The sequence below is a fragment of the Sminthopsis crassicaudata genome, chromosome 3, assembly GCF_048593235.1.
Source record: "Sminthopsis crassicaudata isolate SCR6 chromosome 3, ASM4859323v1, whole genome shotgun sequence".
NCBI lineage: Eukaryota > Metazoa > Chordata > Mammalia > Dasyuromorphia > Dasyuridae > Sminthopsis > Sminthopsis crassicaudata.
In genome coordinates, this window is record NC_133619.1 from 369376578 (window position 1) to 369393697 (window position 17120).

Here is a 17120-nt window from a genome sequence, read left to right on the forward strand (position 1 = left end):
GTCTATAACTGAATTTTAACTGTAATTTGTAATTCATTTTTTCAACCATATGTTAAGTTCTGTAGCAGCTGTTTGAATTTCTCTCAGGAAATTTTCTCAGGTGAATAGAATTGAGTCAGCAAATATTTATTAAGGATTTCTGAAATGTGAAAATATGAAATTTTTAAAAAGCCATCCTGTCCAATCCAAGCAAATCAGTGAAACAGCTCCTATTATTTTTTTCCCTTTTTTTAAACAGATAAATTGTATATTTTCTATTAAATTTTGAATTATCTTTTTTTTTTTTTTCTGAGGCAATTGGGGTTAAGTGACTTGCAGTCACTAACAACTAATAACTATTATTAAATTATATTAAGTGAAATTTGTTTCATACCTTTCTTAATAGCAACAATAAGAAAATTATCAAATATAATTATATTTTTATTTTGGCTTCTCTCAAAGAATCTTAAGATGATCTAAACATAGGAAGTGTTAAATATCCAAATCTAGATTTGAACTCAGATCCTCCTGACTTCAGGGCTGGTGGTCTACCACTGCACAATCTAGCTAAGGTCCTTAGAACCTTTTGCAAATATCTCTGGTACAAAGATTTTTGATTGTTAATGAATCTTTATAATGTTCATTGTCTATAGTAAATCATTTGACAATTACTATCTAATGTTTTATGATTTAAAGTGTTTTTTTAATGTGTTATGGCCCCTTACCAAGAAATAAGTTATTTGAATATATGGGCTATATATTATTTTCCTTTTTATTTCTGTTCTCCTTTTATTACCTTTACTACCTAAAATGAAGCAGGTGACTGAATAATGAATCACACACAGACATACAGAGGTTGTTTTTTTATATTTTCAAAACCATGATAAGCAGGGAATATGTAAAATACTTTTGAATAAATGAAAAAGTCTTCACACACATACATGTACATACACATACAAAATGGATGGTAATAGAATATCTATCCATAGATTATTATACCCATAGATATTATATACACACTGTTATGTGATTAATAAATTCAGAATTATAGAAACACAGACTGTAGAAAATACATGTTTATTCTTAAACATGTCTATATCAATTTAGATATAGATATATTCATTCATTTAATATTCTTGCCATTTACCTTTCCAAATATGCTTAATCTTTTGGGGTCAACAAATGGCTGCTTCAGTAAAGACCTAGAATGGAAAAGAAAAAAAAATATATATCTTAAGTCAAGATAAATCAAGTCTATTACTCAGCACTGAAGTCCTATACTAAAATTCTCACTGGGTTAACTAATGGGACTCAGTTTTTGTAGTAATGGAAAATATTCTGAATTGCTTTTAGAATATAATTGGCCTCTAATGGCTTTGCATAACCCGGCTCCAGCTTAAATTCAGAAATTTTTCTTGTACTTTTCCTCACAAAAATCCTTGCTCCACCCAAGCTAGTGAACTATTTGACTTTTTTTTTTTTCTTTTTTCCTTTTGTTTTCTTAGGCCACATTTACATAGCACATGATAGCATATTGGAATGACAGAGACAGTATTGAATTTGAAATGTGTATATAATTTCCCTGGATAATTCAGGACTGAACACTTAAGTGGAACTTTATACATAATAAGGTCCCTATGGCAATGTTAATATTTACAAAGGACTGTCTATTTCAAGTGGTGAGATAACATTCGGTCCCCCTTCTCCCCAGTAGGCCTGTGTGATTATTTGCATAAAATACTAGAAATTATACCAAGATTCTTTTAACTAATCACTAAGTAGGCATAGAAAAATTGGATTCATCTACATTTGAACAACATGACAGCAGAATGGACGGGTTCATTAGTATTATGTATATTAATTCTGTTATAGAGAAACAGGAGAATATGCAGATACTTACTTCACAGCTGTTATTTGATCCTTCACTTCTACAGATCCCAGGCTACGGTGAACTTCCTGCAATATCTTTAGCCCCTGAAACCCGCTACCTCTTCCATCAAATCGGGCCACAATTACATTGTCAGAATCAACAAGTACTGAATCCCAATCAATGTGAAACTTATCTGTAACTAACTGGCTTCCTGGTGCTTCATCACTGTAAAACAACAATAACAACAACAAAATCACACACAAACAAGGACTATTACCAATAGAATAGAAACTGCAGTTCTACAAGATGATAGTCCTCATTAGTGACAAGGCATAGTCATACATCCAATATATTTAAATGTTTGCTGATTTGGGCCAGAAAACCACAGAAGCTAATTTTGCAATTTGGAATGAAAAGGGTCAGCATTTTCTCAATAAACTAAAACCCAATTTTTGTGAGGCTAGAATATCAACTTGTGTATAGCTCATGTTGGCAGCAGGAAAAAAAAAGGAGTTGGTTGTCATAAGCATCTCTAAAATCTGATCATCTATTTGACAGGCACATATTAATTTATTGGATTTCTTCTGGGAAATAAGGCTTAGATATATCTTATAGATCTTATATAGAAGAAGAAAGATCCTGGTGGAAAACAGAACTGATGATATTAAATTAATTATAACTTAACAGCAAATATACAACTCCAGAGAACACTGCATTCAAAAAGAATGAATGCATTAATAGATCAGGGATTGGTTTTAGTTGAGGAAGAACATTAAGTAAAGTTTAAGCAAATATTGAGCAACATTCCTTTTTCATCTTCTTAGTGAATGGCAAAAAAGGAAGCAGACACATGTGATCATCTTATTGAATGATCTAAATACTGGAAACCAAAATATAAAGATATTATACAAATTAAAAAAAATGAATAAGCACCTAAGGAAAAAAAATTAGCACAGCACTTTGAAAATGTCATTTTGTAAAGGAATTTATAAGTTACTCTTTATCTATCCCTTCTATCACCAGAATCATCTGAGTGTAAGAAGACAAATAGTCATGGGATTGTATGAAATATTGATAACTAGAGATGTTTTTATACTGATAAACCTGATAGATAGTTGCTTCATGAGCATGACTGAAGCAACATCAAAGTTTTACAGTATCTCAAAATATCTCCTATGTGTAATCAATTTAATTCCCAATTAATTCACTTGGTTGATGTGAGAAACTGAAGGCACAGCTTAAACATATATATATATATATATATATATATATATATATATATACATATTACTGAGACATTGTCTTAACATTCTTAACATTCCCTGCCTCTATGATATAGGGTGAGTCACCAAAGGTTCATGACACAAAAAAAACATTAAGAACATCTGGCTTAGGTAATATGTAAATGTATTATGATATTTTACAGTAAAGGAAAATTATAGACCTATATCATAGATGAAGGATATTTCAAAATGTAAAATTCTAAGCAAAGATTCTGGGTGAAGTGTAACCTGTTCACTGTCACTATGGGACCCCTAAGAATCTGAAGAGTGGTTGATATACTCAGACCTTGAATAAATTTTGGCATTTTTATTATCTATAGGTGCTCTCCATCTCCTGGACAGGGGGAGATTCTCAGAAACCTGGCAATAGGTCCAAAGTCAACCATGGAAAGATTGTATTTCTTTTTCTCCCTCTTTTGCCTCATTGATCAATCACAATTTCAAAAATGTAAAATCATATATCTCCTCACATCAAATCAGAGGTAACATATGGATGGCTATACTTTATTTTAAAATTCCTGTAACTAACATTGATAGATTTCATTCATATTGTTATATGAATAACTCTAAGTCCCCAAGGCTTTTAAAAATAAAAATTTTAGGGTTAGTTCATTTGTTGGATCTAGCGAGGAATCATCAATAAGTTATAAATTGAATTTTATGTTATCTGGAGGGAGAATTTTTTTAAAAAGTCATATATTTCTTTAGGGAAATCATAGCTCTGGGATATGGTTGGGAAAGAGGGAATTTGGCCTTACCATTTATTTGGGAGGAACAGCATAGGCACCACTTACTTGAAATCTAAGGCATATTGCAAACTTCAGGTCCTTTCTATTTGGGTTCATGGTCAAGACTCAGCTGTATTATAGGGAATATTGCCAAATTAATGCAAAAAAGGAAAACCATTTGGGGGAAGAGGATTTTAAATGGGTTCTATAGAATTTATAGAGAGATGTCATCTCACATGTATGAGAAATTAAGGAATAGAAATTGATACTTTATTGAAGGATTTTAACAACTCTAAGACATGTGAATGAAGGTATATATGCATGGTGACAAAGATTGCAAACTGGTCCCCTGGTCTTTTTAGAATGCTCTCTTTTTGAATACTGACATCAGCTGCCAGATAGTCTTCCAAGTACCTCATTAATTCTAAAGGTATTATTTTCTAATTTACATGTGACCCACTGCAAGTTTGAGATTGTTCACGCATTTCCAGGAGTTCATAGCGAATTTATTTTTGGAAAGAATGTAAATAAGTTACAGACACACTTCTCTGTGTCTGTCAAACACACAAATTAGCTTATAAAGTGGAAAATAAAGTACATTTTCCTAACTTGTGATTATCAACAATGTTAGTTTGCAAATCAATGAAAATCCTGTTCCACATTAGAAGCACAGAGAAGAAAATAATGTGTTTTGTTTTTTTATTCTCATACTCAGCCATCACCTCCAATCCATTCTTAGCAAGTTTTTAATGTTAGACCTCAAAGTGAAGTCAAAACAGTGTCTGTCAACTAATTTCAAACACATGTTGCTATCTAATTATATGTGATGCATCTTCCCTTTACCTCACCTCTTCCAGGACATTGCAATAGCTGTTAAAAAGGTAATGCATTTTTTTAAAGATGGTCAATAGTTTTTCATTGTTTTTTCCCTAAAAGAAAAGCTTTATATACTAATAAACTACAAACACTTTTAGATATATTTGTTTTTAAAAGCAGGCATAACATGAAATAACTTACTATTTAATACTACTAAATAGTTTAGTAAAGGAAACTTACAGGTATTACATATAGAAAATGAGATACTTTTCTAATGAGGTGGTTTCCACAAAATGGGTAAGATCATAGATGAACTGGTAAGTAAAGGAAAACAATCTCAGACAGTAGCAAGATGTGCACACTGACATCACAAGGTCAAAGGAATCTTTAACTCTGGTGGCTTTATTTCTCAATTATAATGAGAAAATAATGTTTTTCTGATGTGTACATGGTTCTTTATAGTCATTCAACAAGTTCTTACCACATGATGGGCATTGTGCTAGACACTGGGACACACACACACACACACACACACACACACACAACACACGTATGTAAAAGCAACAGCCAATATCTTCAAGGAGGCTCATATGCTATTGGGGGGAGACAAAATGGGGAAAAACAAGTGCATCGAAGATATCAACAAAGAGTTGTGTTTTTTTTTTTAATTTCACATATCTTATCTCATGTATTCTTAACTATGAGATGACAGATATAGAGATCTATCAGACATAGATGTGGTAATAGGAAATGTGCTGGAGTCAGGAAGATCTAACCTTTGTCTGATTGAGTTTATTTATATATAAAATTGAGATACAAAAATATAACTCACAGTGATGTCATGATTATAAAATAAAATAAGATTTGTAAAGTACTTTATATACCCTAGAATGTTATATAAAATAAACTATTATTATTATTATTATTATTATTATTATTAATTATTATTATTATTGGATTATTCTTGTTCAGCTGTTTAAGTTGTATCTGATTGATTTTTCATGGCCCCATTTTTGGTTTTCTTGACAAAGATAATGAAGTGATTTACCATTTCCTTTTCTAGCTGAGGAAATTGAAACGAATAAGATTTATTGATTTATGCAGAGTAACAAAACTAGTAAGATTCTGAAGACAGAATTGTCCTTATAATCTTCCTGAATCTAGATCCTGAGTCCTGTGGTTAATAACTTCATTAACCTTTCCAGTCTATTAAAGAACCTAATATGGTTCAAATGATGTCTTCAATTTTTTTTTTGCCCTTTTATGTTTGTAAAAAAAAATCTGAATTTCCATCTTTCTTCTTTATTTTATATGTCCCTGTCATTCCCTTCGACCTTTTTTTCCCCATCTCTCTCTTTTGCCTTCATAATTTTCCATACATAAAACTGGGATGTTCAGTGCAAGGCCAATTGTTTGCCAAGGTTGAAAATGAACCATGTTTAGATTCTATTAGAAATAGAAGGAAGTAAAACAAATCATGGTTTTAATTCCTTTCTCTCTTCCACTAAAGATCTGTCCTGAGTTTAAAAAAAAAAAAAAGGTCATGGCAATTTGAAATAGACATTTTATATATGCTTCACAATCACCTTTAAATTCCTCTTAAAAGCTAAGGTTCTTGAAGTTCGTTCACAACTATTTTAATATCTTTGACACTGAAAGTATCAAATTCCTTTGGATAGAAAATTACATCTTTGTTTATAGTATAAAATGTAAAAAAAAGGGTAGATATTAGGAATTAGGATTACAAATCCACTCTCTTAACTATAAAGGTTTTTATCCAGATAAGATTAGAAGGGAAACAATAAACTGGGAAAACATTTTTATAGTCAAGGGTTCAGATAAAGGCATCATTTCTAAAATATATAGAGAATTGACTCTAATTTATAAGAAATCAAGCCTATCTCCAATTGATAAATGGTCAAAGGATATGAACAGACAATTCTCAGATGAAGAAATTAACACTATTTCTAGTCATATGAAAAGATGCTCCAAGTTATTATTAATCAGAGAAATGCAAATTAAGACAACTCTGAGATAACACTATACACCTGTCAGTTTGGCTAGAATGACAAGAAAGATAATGCACAATGTTGGAGGAGATGTGGGAAAACAGGGACACTGATACATTGTTGGTGGAACTGTGAATACATCCAGCCATTCTGGAGAGCAATCTGGAATTGTGCTCAAAAAGTTATCAAACTATGCACACCTCTTTGATCTAGCAGTGCTGCTACTGGGTTTGTATCCCAAAGAGACCTTAAAGAAGGGAAAGGGACATGTATATGCAAGAATGTTTGTGGCAGCCCTCTTTGTGGTGGCCAGAAACTGGAAACTAAGTGGATGCCCATCAATTGGAGAATGGCCGAATAAATTGTGGTATATGAGTATTATGGAATATTATTGTTCTGTAAGAAATGACCAACAGGATGATTTCAGAAAGGCCTGGAGAGACTTACATGAACTGATGCTGAGTGAAATGAGCAGGACCAGGAAATCATTGCATACTTCAACAACAATACTATATGATGATCAATTCTGATGGATGTGGCCATTTTCAACAATGAGATGAACCAAATCAGCTCCAATAGAGCAATAATGAACTGAACCAACTACACCCAGTAAAAGAACTCTAGGAGATGATTGTGAACCACTACATGGAATTTCCAATCCCTCTATTTTTGTCTACCTGCATTTTTGATTTCCTTCACAGGCTAATTGCACACTATTTCAAAGTCCAATTCTTTTTGTACAGCAAAACAACTGTTTGGACACGTATACATATATTGTATTTAATTTATACACTAACATATTTAACATGTATTGGTCAACCTGCCATCTGGGGGGGAGAGGAGGGGAAAAATTAGAGCAAAAGGTTTGGCAATTGTCAATGTTGTAAAATTACCCATGCTTATATCTGGTAAATAAAAACTATTAAAAAAATAGACATTACAAAAGTATTAGAAAAAAAAAAGTTTTTATCTTTATAATCTCATCACAATGTAAATTTACCCAATGGGCTTTTGTGTGTGTGTGTGTGTGTGTGTGTGTGTGTGTGTGTGTGTGTGAATAAAATGAATACTTCCAAGAAAAACTATTTCCTTATGTATTTAACATCTCACCTCCCTCCCTCATTCTGAAATAAATGTGAATGTTTTCACCTTCACCTTATCCAGTCTGATTTACCTTTTGGCTCAATTTTTATAGCATTTGCCTTGACTGTAGTGACTCAGTGTGAATCACAGACAGTAGAGAAACCAGTCACTTAGGATTTTTTTTTTTCATCAGAGAAATGTGAACTAGAGAATAGAGGTCACAAAAGCCTTAGAAGATCATATATACTTCAGACTAGCTGGAGGAAGAAGTGCCTTGTTATCAACCACCGAAAACTAGAAAAGTAAATCTTGTCTTTCTTGACTAGAGGTTAGTTATGATGATTGTCGTGTTAATAAAAACAATAAATATTGAGGTATTTTTTAAATTTGCAAAGAGTTATATGTATATATGACATATACAGTATATGTACATATACATGTTTATGTCAGAATATATACATATGCTTATTGTGTGTCTTTATATGTCTTTGGTATGTTTTCAGTCATGTCCAACTCTTCATGACAAGAAGAGTTTTCTTGGCAAAGATACCGGAGTAGGTTGCCACTTCCTGTTCTAATTTTACTAATGAGTGACTGGGATAAAAAGTTTAAGTGACTATCCAGAGACAAACAACTGAATCTCCTGACTTCAGGTTTGGCAATTTATTCACTATGCCACCTAGCTGCTTTATATTGATTATACACAAATCACATATTTTTTTTTTTCTGTTTATTTCTTAATGGTTCTCTTGACAACATTGATTTCATCATTGACCTCTTATGTCTGGGCATTTATATGTGATGCTTTAAGCACTGTTTGCTACACTGACTTAATACCTTGTCTGCTAGACTCATTTTCTAGACCATTTCTTGTGTAGTTTGACTTCTGAGTTTTTTGAGTGACATTTTTTTTCTCAGGAGCAAAGGAGTAGGAAGCATTTTCACCTGCTATTGTTTTCTAGATCTAATGATCAAAAAACAAAAACAAAAAAAACAAAACAAAAAAAAGTCCAAAATCCTATCAGTCCTCATATTAATAGCATGCACCGTGAAAGTTGATTTATAGATCATCATCTCTTTCTTAGAAATTATTACAATATTTCACACATGCTCATCTCATCTTCCAAGATCAATGAGGGCAGAGCATTTGCTCTAATCTTTTATTTCTTTTTCAAGTCCCAATACTCATTTAACACACAAGTACCCAATCAATTTTACCTGCCATTTGCTTTTTTATTGTTTTTATTTCTCATCCTTATGAGGCTGACTTCAATTAATTTGGTGATTTTCTAATACTGCTAGCTATGGATTTAGATAAGCACCATAAACAAATACCAACCCAAGCGGGATCAAGATCTGCTAACTTTCTCAGGCTTTCTAACTCATTAATGCCAAGTTCTCATAGACAATGTCTCATGAAGATGTTTTTAATAGGAGTTCCATGGTTCCTTTATCAAGCTTATCACAAATATAGGTAGCTATATGTTGACATTTAATACTGTTCTTTCAAAGTATATTGACCTTTTAGTTTATTTTAAATGCCTGCATTCTCCTTACCTTTTTTTTTCCACTTTGACAGGACAATGTGCAAATGAATGATTTTTGCACATTGCTTATAACACTTTAATTACTAAAGTAAACCAATTATTTCTTCATTTTTTCATAGTACATTATTTCTCTGGTGCTAGAGATGGAAAAGAAAGACCTATCTAATAGCGTATTAATATATTATAAGTGTCTTTGACCTGGAACCTAACACTAGCACCACTAGCATCATTATTATCACATAACATCCAGAATTTATATTTATGATTAAATAAAATTAAATTAAAAAATTAAAAATATTTTCCTCACAACAGTGCTGTGAAATAATAGTAGTATTATGATGACCACTTTAGAGATGGGAAGAAAAAAACAAAACAAAAAAAAATTGAATCTCAGAGATATTGAGTGATTTGTAGAAGAACACATCCCCAATTTAGTATCAAAGAAGCAGTCTTTTCTCCTTTTTCTAAATTCAACATTTCTTACTCTCCACCCACAAGGACCTATATAGATTCACATAAACACGTACATAATATATTTATATTGGTGCCAAATAACTCAAATTTATATAGAGTTTTAAATTACATCTATATCTATCTTTTTAAAATTTCCATTTACAAAGATATTTATATACATTTATATATTTAATTTCACATATTAAAACAAAACAAATGTCTGATACAGGTAGTGGAAGCATTGCCATAATGTTAGCATTTCCATTTTATAAATGAGCAAATAATAGCAGATTTGGGAAGGTTGAGGTGATTATCCAAAAAGTATCAGAGTAAAGAATGAAATACAGATTTTATGACTTTAAAGCCAAGTTACATTACCATCTGATGATTTGCCTTCCATGCAGAAAGTAATAAAATTTAAACTTGAATTTCCACAAAGATAAGAAATTTTTGTACCTAGATCTGCCCTCAGTCTTTAGGCTCATCTGAAATCCTGACTATCAACCCACAGCTTGAATTTCTACTTTAGTACTGAGATCTATGGACTAGACAGAATTGAGGCAGGGCGAAGACTTGGATATCACTACCCTCAGTAAGGATTATCATCCTTTTTGCATGCCAATATCACTAATTCCTCAATTCCCACTCAAGGACTTCTAGCAGTTAACCCTCACCTGCTCAGCATTTATAGTTTCGCTGAAAAGAAATCTTGGGAACCTTCCAAAAGAACCAAAATTTACTCTGGGGTTAGGTTTAACAACTGATAATTGAAGAAATAGCAAAATCAGAAAGACAGACCTTTCCTACAGTATCAAATTATTTCATTCCCATGAGAATATAAAACAAATTTTTTATTTCATTGATGTAGGGAAATTCCAGGTGAAGAAACTATTTTCTAATGCAGATCAGTTCTTTCTCTGAAATCTGTTGCATTAGAGTTTCATACTCCTCAAAGATCAAGTGATTTGAAAATCTAGGATAGGAATTGTGTCAGAGATAGTACTTAATTCAAGGTTTTCCTAGCTCTAAAGCAGTTTTCTTTCCACTATATCTGACTGCTTCTCATTCACTCATTTAGAGGTAAAATAAATTAATAAATAAAAGCACATTATCACACAAGCCTGAAAACAATGCACAATGTATATTAATGAGCCATTCATAAAGCACAATAATGTGCTCTTGATATTATCTACAGAAAATTAAACTTGGGATAAACATCTTAAACATCACAAGAAAATATCTGAGAAGAGCCAATAGCAAAATGCCTGAGAGATATTCAAAATCCAAAAAATGTGCAAAAAAAATTGGTAGAATAAATAATATGTATTCTATTTACTTGTAAATTATTGATTTTCTATTCTGTTAATGTGATATTATATTAGTCTTTATCTGATTTCTGATTGGGGTTAATTTATATTCTTAACAAATCATTCCTTTTACTTTCAACATTTATTCTAATGTTGAGAGTACACTCCAAATGACAAAGATGTAACTGAATTTACAGATTCATATAACTTAAGAACTAGAAATATCCTCAGGGATTATCAGATCCAGTAAATCAGATCATTTAATAGTTAGAGAAGCTAAGGCTTGGGGCATCTAGCTAGAACAGTGGTAGAGCACCAACCCTGAAGTCAGGAGTACCTGAGTTCAAATCTGGCCTCAGAAATTTAATACTTCCTTAGTTGTGTGACCCTGGGCAAGTCACTTAACCCCAATTGCCTCAGCCAAAACAAAATTAAAAAAACAAAACAAAAAAAAAAAACTAGGAATTTTATAAGTGATGGCACTTGCTCAATATCACAAACTAGGAGACTATTTACACCAAAACAAAAGTAGAAGACAGAATTACAAATCAAGTGGAAAGAATGGTGAATCTGAAGTCAAGGGATATGGTTCAAAATTCTAGCAGGCAAACCAATCAGTTATATATAAAAACAAATCTAATTATTTAATTAAAGAAAATTAAGGAAAAAAACATATTTGGCATCAAAATGATTGAGATTTTTGTGGTTTCCTGGGAAACTTAGGAAAAAGCTTTGCATTAGAAGATTCAATCTATTGTTTTACCAAACTCATTTTCCATATGAACCAGCTGTCTCAGATTCACTTCACTGATCAATTAATTTTGATAGGCCTTATTTTCAAATGCACACTGTAATCTGGACAAGGCATTTTCTTCATCTACTTGCTCTTTCATGGATGGATAGTCAGACCAACTATTTTGAGAGATAACAGATCTCTTTTGTGAGGCTTTGCAGTGTTTCTCAATTAATGCAAGCAGAATAATGTTATTTGCAAATAGAAACATCTGGAGGACCTTCCCATTCATTGGAAATATTTCTTCAACTTAGAATTTGCACAATTATCTCCTCCATCACAGCAGCAAATACTTTTGGAAAGAATATATTTTCCTATTTCATGCTTTTCTAATTTTGCCCTATTTCAGCAAGACAGAACCAATGACACCAAAAATTGAAAAATGAGTGGTACTTAGGTTAGGGGAGCTAGGTATACAAGGGAAAGAATGCCAGGCCTAGCATCACAAAGAACTGAGTTCAAAATCTGGCCTTAGACTAGCTGTGTGACTCTGGGTAAATCACCTAATCCTTTTTGCTTCAGTTTCCTCATCTTTAAAATGAGCTGGAGAAGGACCTGCCAAACCACTCCAGTTTCTTTGACCAAAAAAACTCCAAAATAGTATTATAAAGACTTCCACATGAACGAAACAATTGAAAGATAATTACTGCAATCTCTTAAAACTGAGTCAAAAAGTCTATTAGCATGTGTTGAGTAGCTAGTATATGCTATGCATTGTGTTAAATATTGGGTATATTAAAAGAGGCAAAAAGTTCTGGATTTTGAGATCACAATTTAATGGGGTAAAGCACCAAGGAAACAAATATGTCCAAACAAGGTTTATATAGACCAAACAGAAAATAACCAACAAAATACTCGAATTAAGTGATACTGGAGCAAGCTTTACGGGGAAGTGGGATTGGGACTTGAAGTCAACTTGCAAAGAAGAGAAGGGAAAACATTCCAGGCATAGGAAGAATCTGGAGAAAATTCCAGGAGCTGAAACATGGAGTGATTTGTTCATGGAATATCAGGATAGTGCTATTTTCAAAAGAGAGAAGGGAACATATTTGAAAGATGTCATAATGGTAAAACTGAGAGGCCTTGAATAGATGGATATCTAAAATCTCTTTCTCCTGACCTTGTGATTAAAAAAAAATAAAAAAGTAACAAAATAAAATTAGATTCTACTCATATAGGTAAGAATAGATATAGTTATCTAGAAAACTTTAGAAGTTCTTTCTCTGATAGAGGTGGAATTACAATGTGAATCATATTTATGCCTATATCCTGCATTCATTTTGTACTTAAAAACAGAGGAATGAAACAAGTGGCACATTACCTGCAAAACAGCCAGAGAAGACTCAGATTAGATTATGATGTAATTGTAAAATATTTAACATAATAAATAAAAAAATACAACATAACAATGTTAATTTTTTGATTTTGGAAGTTAAAATGCATCCTGTCTCTCTATTAGAGCTTGTAATCACAGTGCTAAAATTAAAACAAAAATAATGATAAATGTTAACCATTCCTATTAAAATAGAATAAGGAGGGAAGATGGAAATCTATTAATGAAGGCATTAGAACTGTGTTATTCTTAAGCCAGTTGGATATTAACTGATTATTATGTTTATGGAAGCAAGAGTTATATTGACCTGAATCCTTTAACTCTCTGTGATTCATAGCTCTAAATTTACTATCTCTAAATTTCTGTACCTTCATGATCCATTTTAGTGTAGGTCCTTAAAGAGTTGGAAAGATATATTGATGGTGCTAAAAGGCACAGTAGTATAAGCTTGTTTTGGAAGAAAGAACAATCCCTATACCTGAATCATAATAGCTGTGTATTCATAGGTAATACATTTATCCTCAAAACTCATGACAGTCTATATTGAGGAAGCATTTTACTACTAAGCTAATTAATCAGAGATTCATGCTATATACCTTCCAAAATAAAATAAAACAAAATGGCAAAGATTTTAAATTATTAGTATGTTCCTGGTGTAGCAAGGAAGATCAAATATGTCTCTTTGCTTTAGATTAATCTTTCATTATAATACTCAGCAATATTCAGTTATTTTTTTCCTTCCTCACACATATTTGAGGGAGAAGAAAATAATCATTAAATTCAGAATAGAACATTTTTAGTTTATATATATGAAGCATATTCAGAAAATGCAATATGTACAAAACACCAGACTTACAAAATAAGTACAGTGAGGGGCCTTCTTTTATTTAACAAAATGGTTCAATGTGTTTTTAAAACAATAAACTCCTCATGAATTTAAGATAGGTTTCAATTTAAGAAAAATCAACTGATAGTCTTTTTCTGGATGACATTTATTATTTAAGTAAGTTGTAACTTTCTATGCTTTTTGACTTAAAATGGAATGGGAATTTAATGCTTCATATCCATTATCAGATATAGAACAAAGAGAAGTCTGATGTCCTTTGTATGTATTGGTGTTGGTGGGTTGAATATTCTCTTATGTCTTTTGTCTCTAAGTCCATATACAATTTATACAACTTCAAATAATATCAAATAATGAATGTTGGTATTTAAAGCACATTATCTCTAGATTTTTTTTAGGAGTAAGGTTAATTTCAGACAAAGAAAAATAAAGAATGATCATCATATTTACTTTTATTACTTAGTTTCAATGCCCTTGTTTTTTCTCTTTTTTAATTCATTGTACATCATTTTATTCATTATTTTTAATGAATAAATTGAATGACAGTTAAAAAAAAACTAAAAATCTGAAGTATGCTTTTTAAAAAATTCTCATTATATGGTAAAGAGATAATTACTGATTTAGTGACAATCCATCCCTCTATTCTATAAATGGAAATGTGTGTATTTTCACTGAAACAAACTGAATGAAGAACATCTCTAAAGTTTTGCTGAGACAAAGCTTTGCTGATTGACTCTTTTGATAAGTATGTTTATGGTCTGTGTGTAGTGACTTTCCACAAGAAGCAGAACAAACATCAGTAGCTGAGTTCTGAGATTGTACAAAATCATGCAATATAAGTCTGCCTTTTACTTTTAGGCTTGGTAACCCTCCTCTTAAAGTTAAAATATGCTCATACCCATTTCCAAACCATTTGAGAGTAATTCATAATATCTCTAATCAGCGCATTACATTAAAATATTAATAAAGTGTAACTGTCAGATTTTATTACATGCAAGTGCATTCTGAACTGTAAATATGATATGACATATTACATTCCAAAACTGAGTTTTAAAGAGCTAGTAATAATCTAGTTCTGCCTTTCTGAAGCAACCATGTGCAAACTAAACCTGCATTACAATTGGTTGACAGAGGAAAGTTTTCAAACTGTTTGTAACTTGGAGGCCTACCTTTAAAAACTCAGCTTTGATAATTATGTGCTCTGTAACCATGTAAGAGTGACATCTTCAGCTCTAGTTTCCTAACTCTAATGTAGAGACGGCATATTTTCTACTTCATCTATCATAGGAGTCTTATATGGGAATTTTGTACAATTTAAAATACAAATGTTAACTATTATTTTTAGAATCAAAAATAAATTTTTAAATGTCTATTATGTGGCAAATACTTTGGTAATTATTGAGAGGTCAAATAAAAGACTAAAACACTGTGTCTGTCCTTATTTATGGGAAAGATATAACATTTATGTATAATTCTTGCTTTACATAAATTTAAATTACACAAATTCAACTTAATCTAAAGAATTCTGAAAGAAATCAGCACTGAAAAACAAAACAAAAGAAAACAAAACAATTATCTTGATTATATGGTACTATGTTCTCTTTGCTCCCTCTCTTCCTCTAGCTCTGCAGACCCTTTCTCCTCTTCCTTGCTAAACACACACACACACACACACACACACACACACACATACACACACACACACACACACACACACACACACACACACACACACACACACCCCTATTAAAATCAAACCAAATCAAACCAAAACATAAAAGAATAGTCAAGGTATAGACTTGGCTTGTTGGGGAGTTGTCTTGAGACTTTTTCTCCTTTGCCCTTTTACCCCCATGTCCATCTGCCATATGCTTAGACGCCACACAGTAGTGTGGGAGCCCCAGTTCCCATGTGTTCCCTATCTTTTCCTGTCTATATCTGGCCACATGTGGTCTTTCCCTACCCTGCACCCATAAACCCTATTTTTCCTGGGTTCTGTCCCTGCCCCTTCATACTCCTCCTCCCGCTCCTTTTTCTTTATCCTCATAACCCTATCTTTCTCCTTCTTTTTCCCATATTTTTAGGGCAAATTAATATTATGCAAAAATACTTTACATAGAGATCTGCAGAAAGTCCGCTTACCTAAAACAAGAACTATCTATAAATTCATAAATATATATATGTATAAATTTGGATACTTGAATGGTACAATTTATAGAGCACTAGGTCTATAGTCAGGAAGACCTGAGTTTAATCTGATCTTAGGCATTTATTAGCTATATGACCCTGGGCAAGTCACTTAACCATGGTTGCTTCAGTTTCCTCATTGTTATTTAACAATGATGATCTTATAAACAGAAGTAATGATTTTTGATGGAGGGGATTGGTTTATAGGGGGAAAAAAAGCAGTTAATTTAATTTTGGGTACAGTGACTCATTCAGTAGAAGTCTTTGTTTTCTCATCATAAAATGAAAATGTTACGCTGCTTTATCACCAATGTGGATTTTGGCTCTAAAATCTGTGATGATTTTAAAATTAAATAAATGTATACTGTTCATTTACAATTTCATCAATACCTAAGAGTATCAGAGTTCCATGAATTGTTATTCCTGATGGAAATGACTTATATGTGTGTGGCTCTTACTAATATCTGTATCAGACATTACTTCTGAATATAGGATCATCATTGTTAAATAACTGAAGTTGAAACTTCAGAGCAATCTGATTCTTCTCTCTTTCACTCTCTTACACATCTAATATACTGGCAATGCATATTTCCATATTTATCATATCAGTACCTAATTACTTTCTAACACTTCCATATTCCAGATAAGACTTTATCATTTCTCATTCTGATCTAGTATCTCTCTTCACCAAAGACTTATTGATATAGTGGCCTCCAATAAATGTCTTTCTCAATATCATTTAGAGGCAATCTTCAGTACTTGAATTCTCTCCCAGAAGGAAAAAACTAAGATGGAAAAATTTCAACTGTGAGTCCCAAAATGGACTCTGTATTTTCTGATAATCAGCATAAACTAAGTTCAGTGAGATTCATTACCTGGTAAATCACA

The 17120-nt window shown here is 32.0% G+C and overlaps 1 protein-coding gene across 1 annotated transcript in view; it reads right to left on the reverse strand.

Annotated features, from left to right (window-relative positions):
- Positions 1-17120, reverse strand: part of DPP10 (dipeptidyl peptidase like 10) — an 887847-nt gene that overhangs the window by 7118 nt on the left and 863609 nt on the right. The window contains 2 exon segments of the mRNA XM_074301856.1: positions 1127-1181; positions 1880-2074. Of these exon segments, the coding sequence (XP_074157957.1) occupies positions 1127-1181; positions 1880-2074 (250 nt within the window).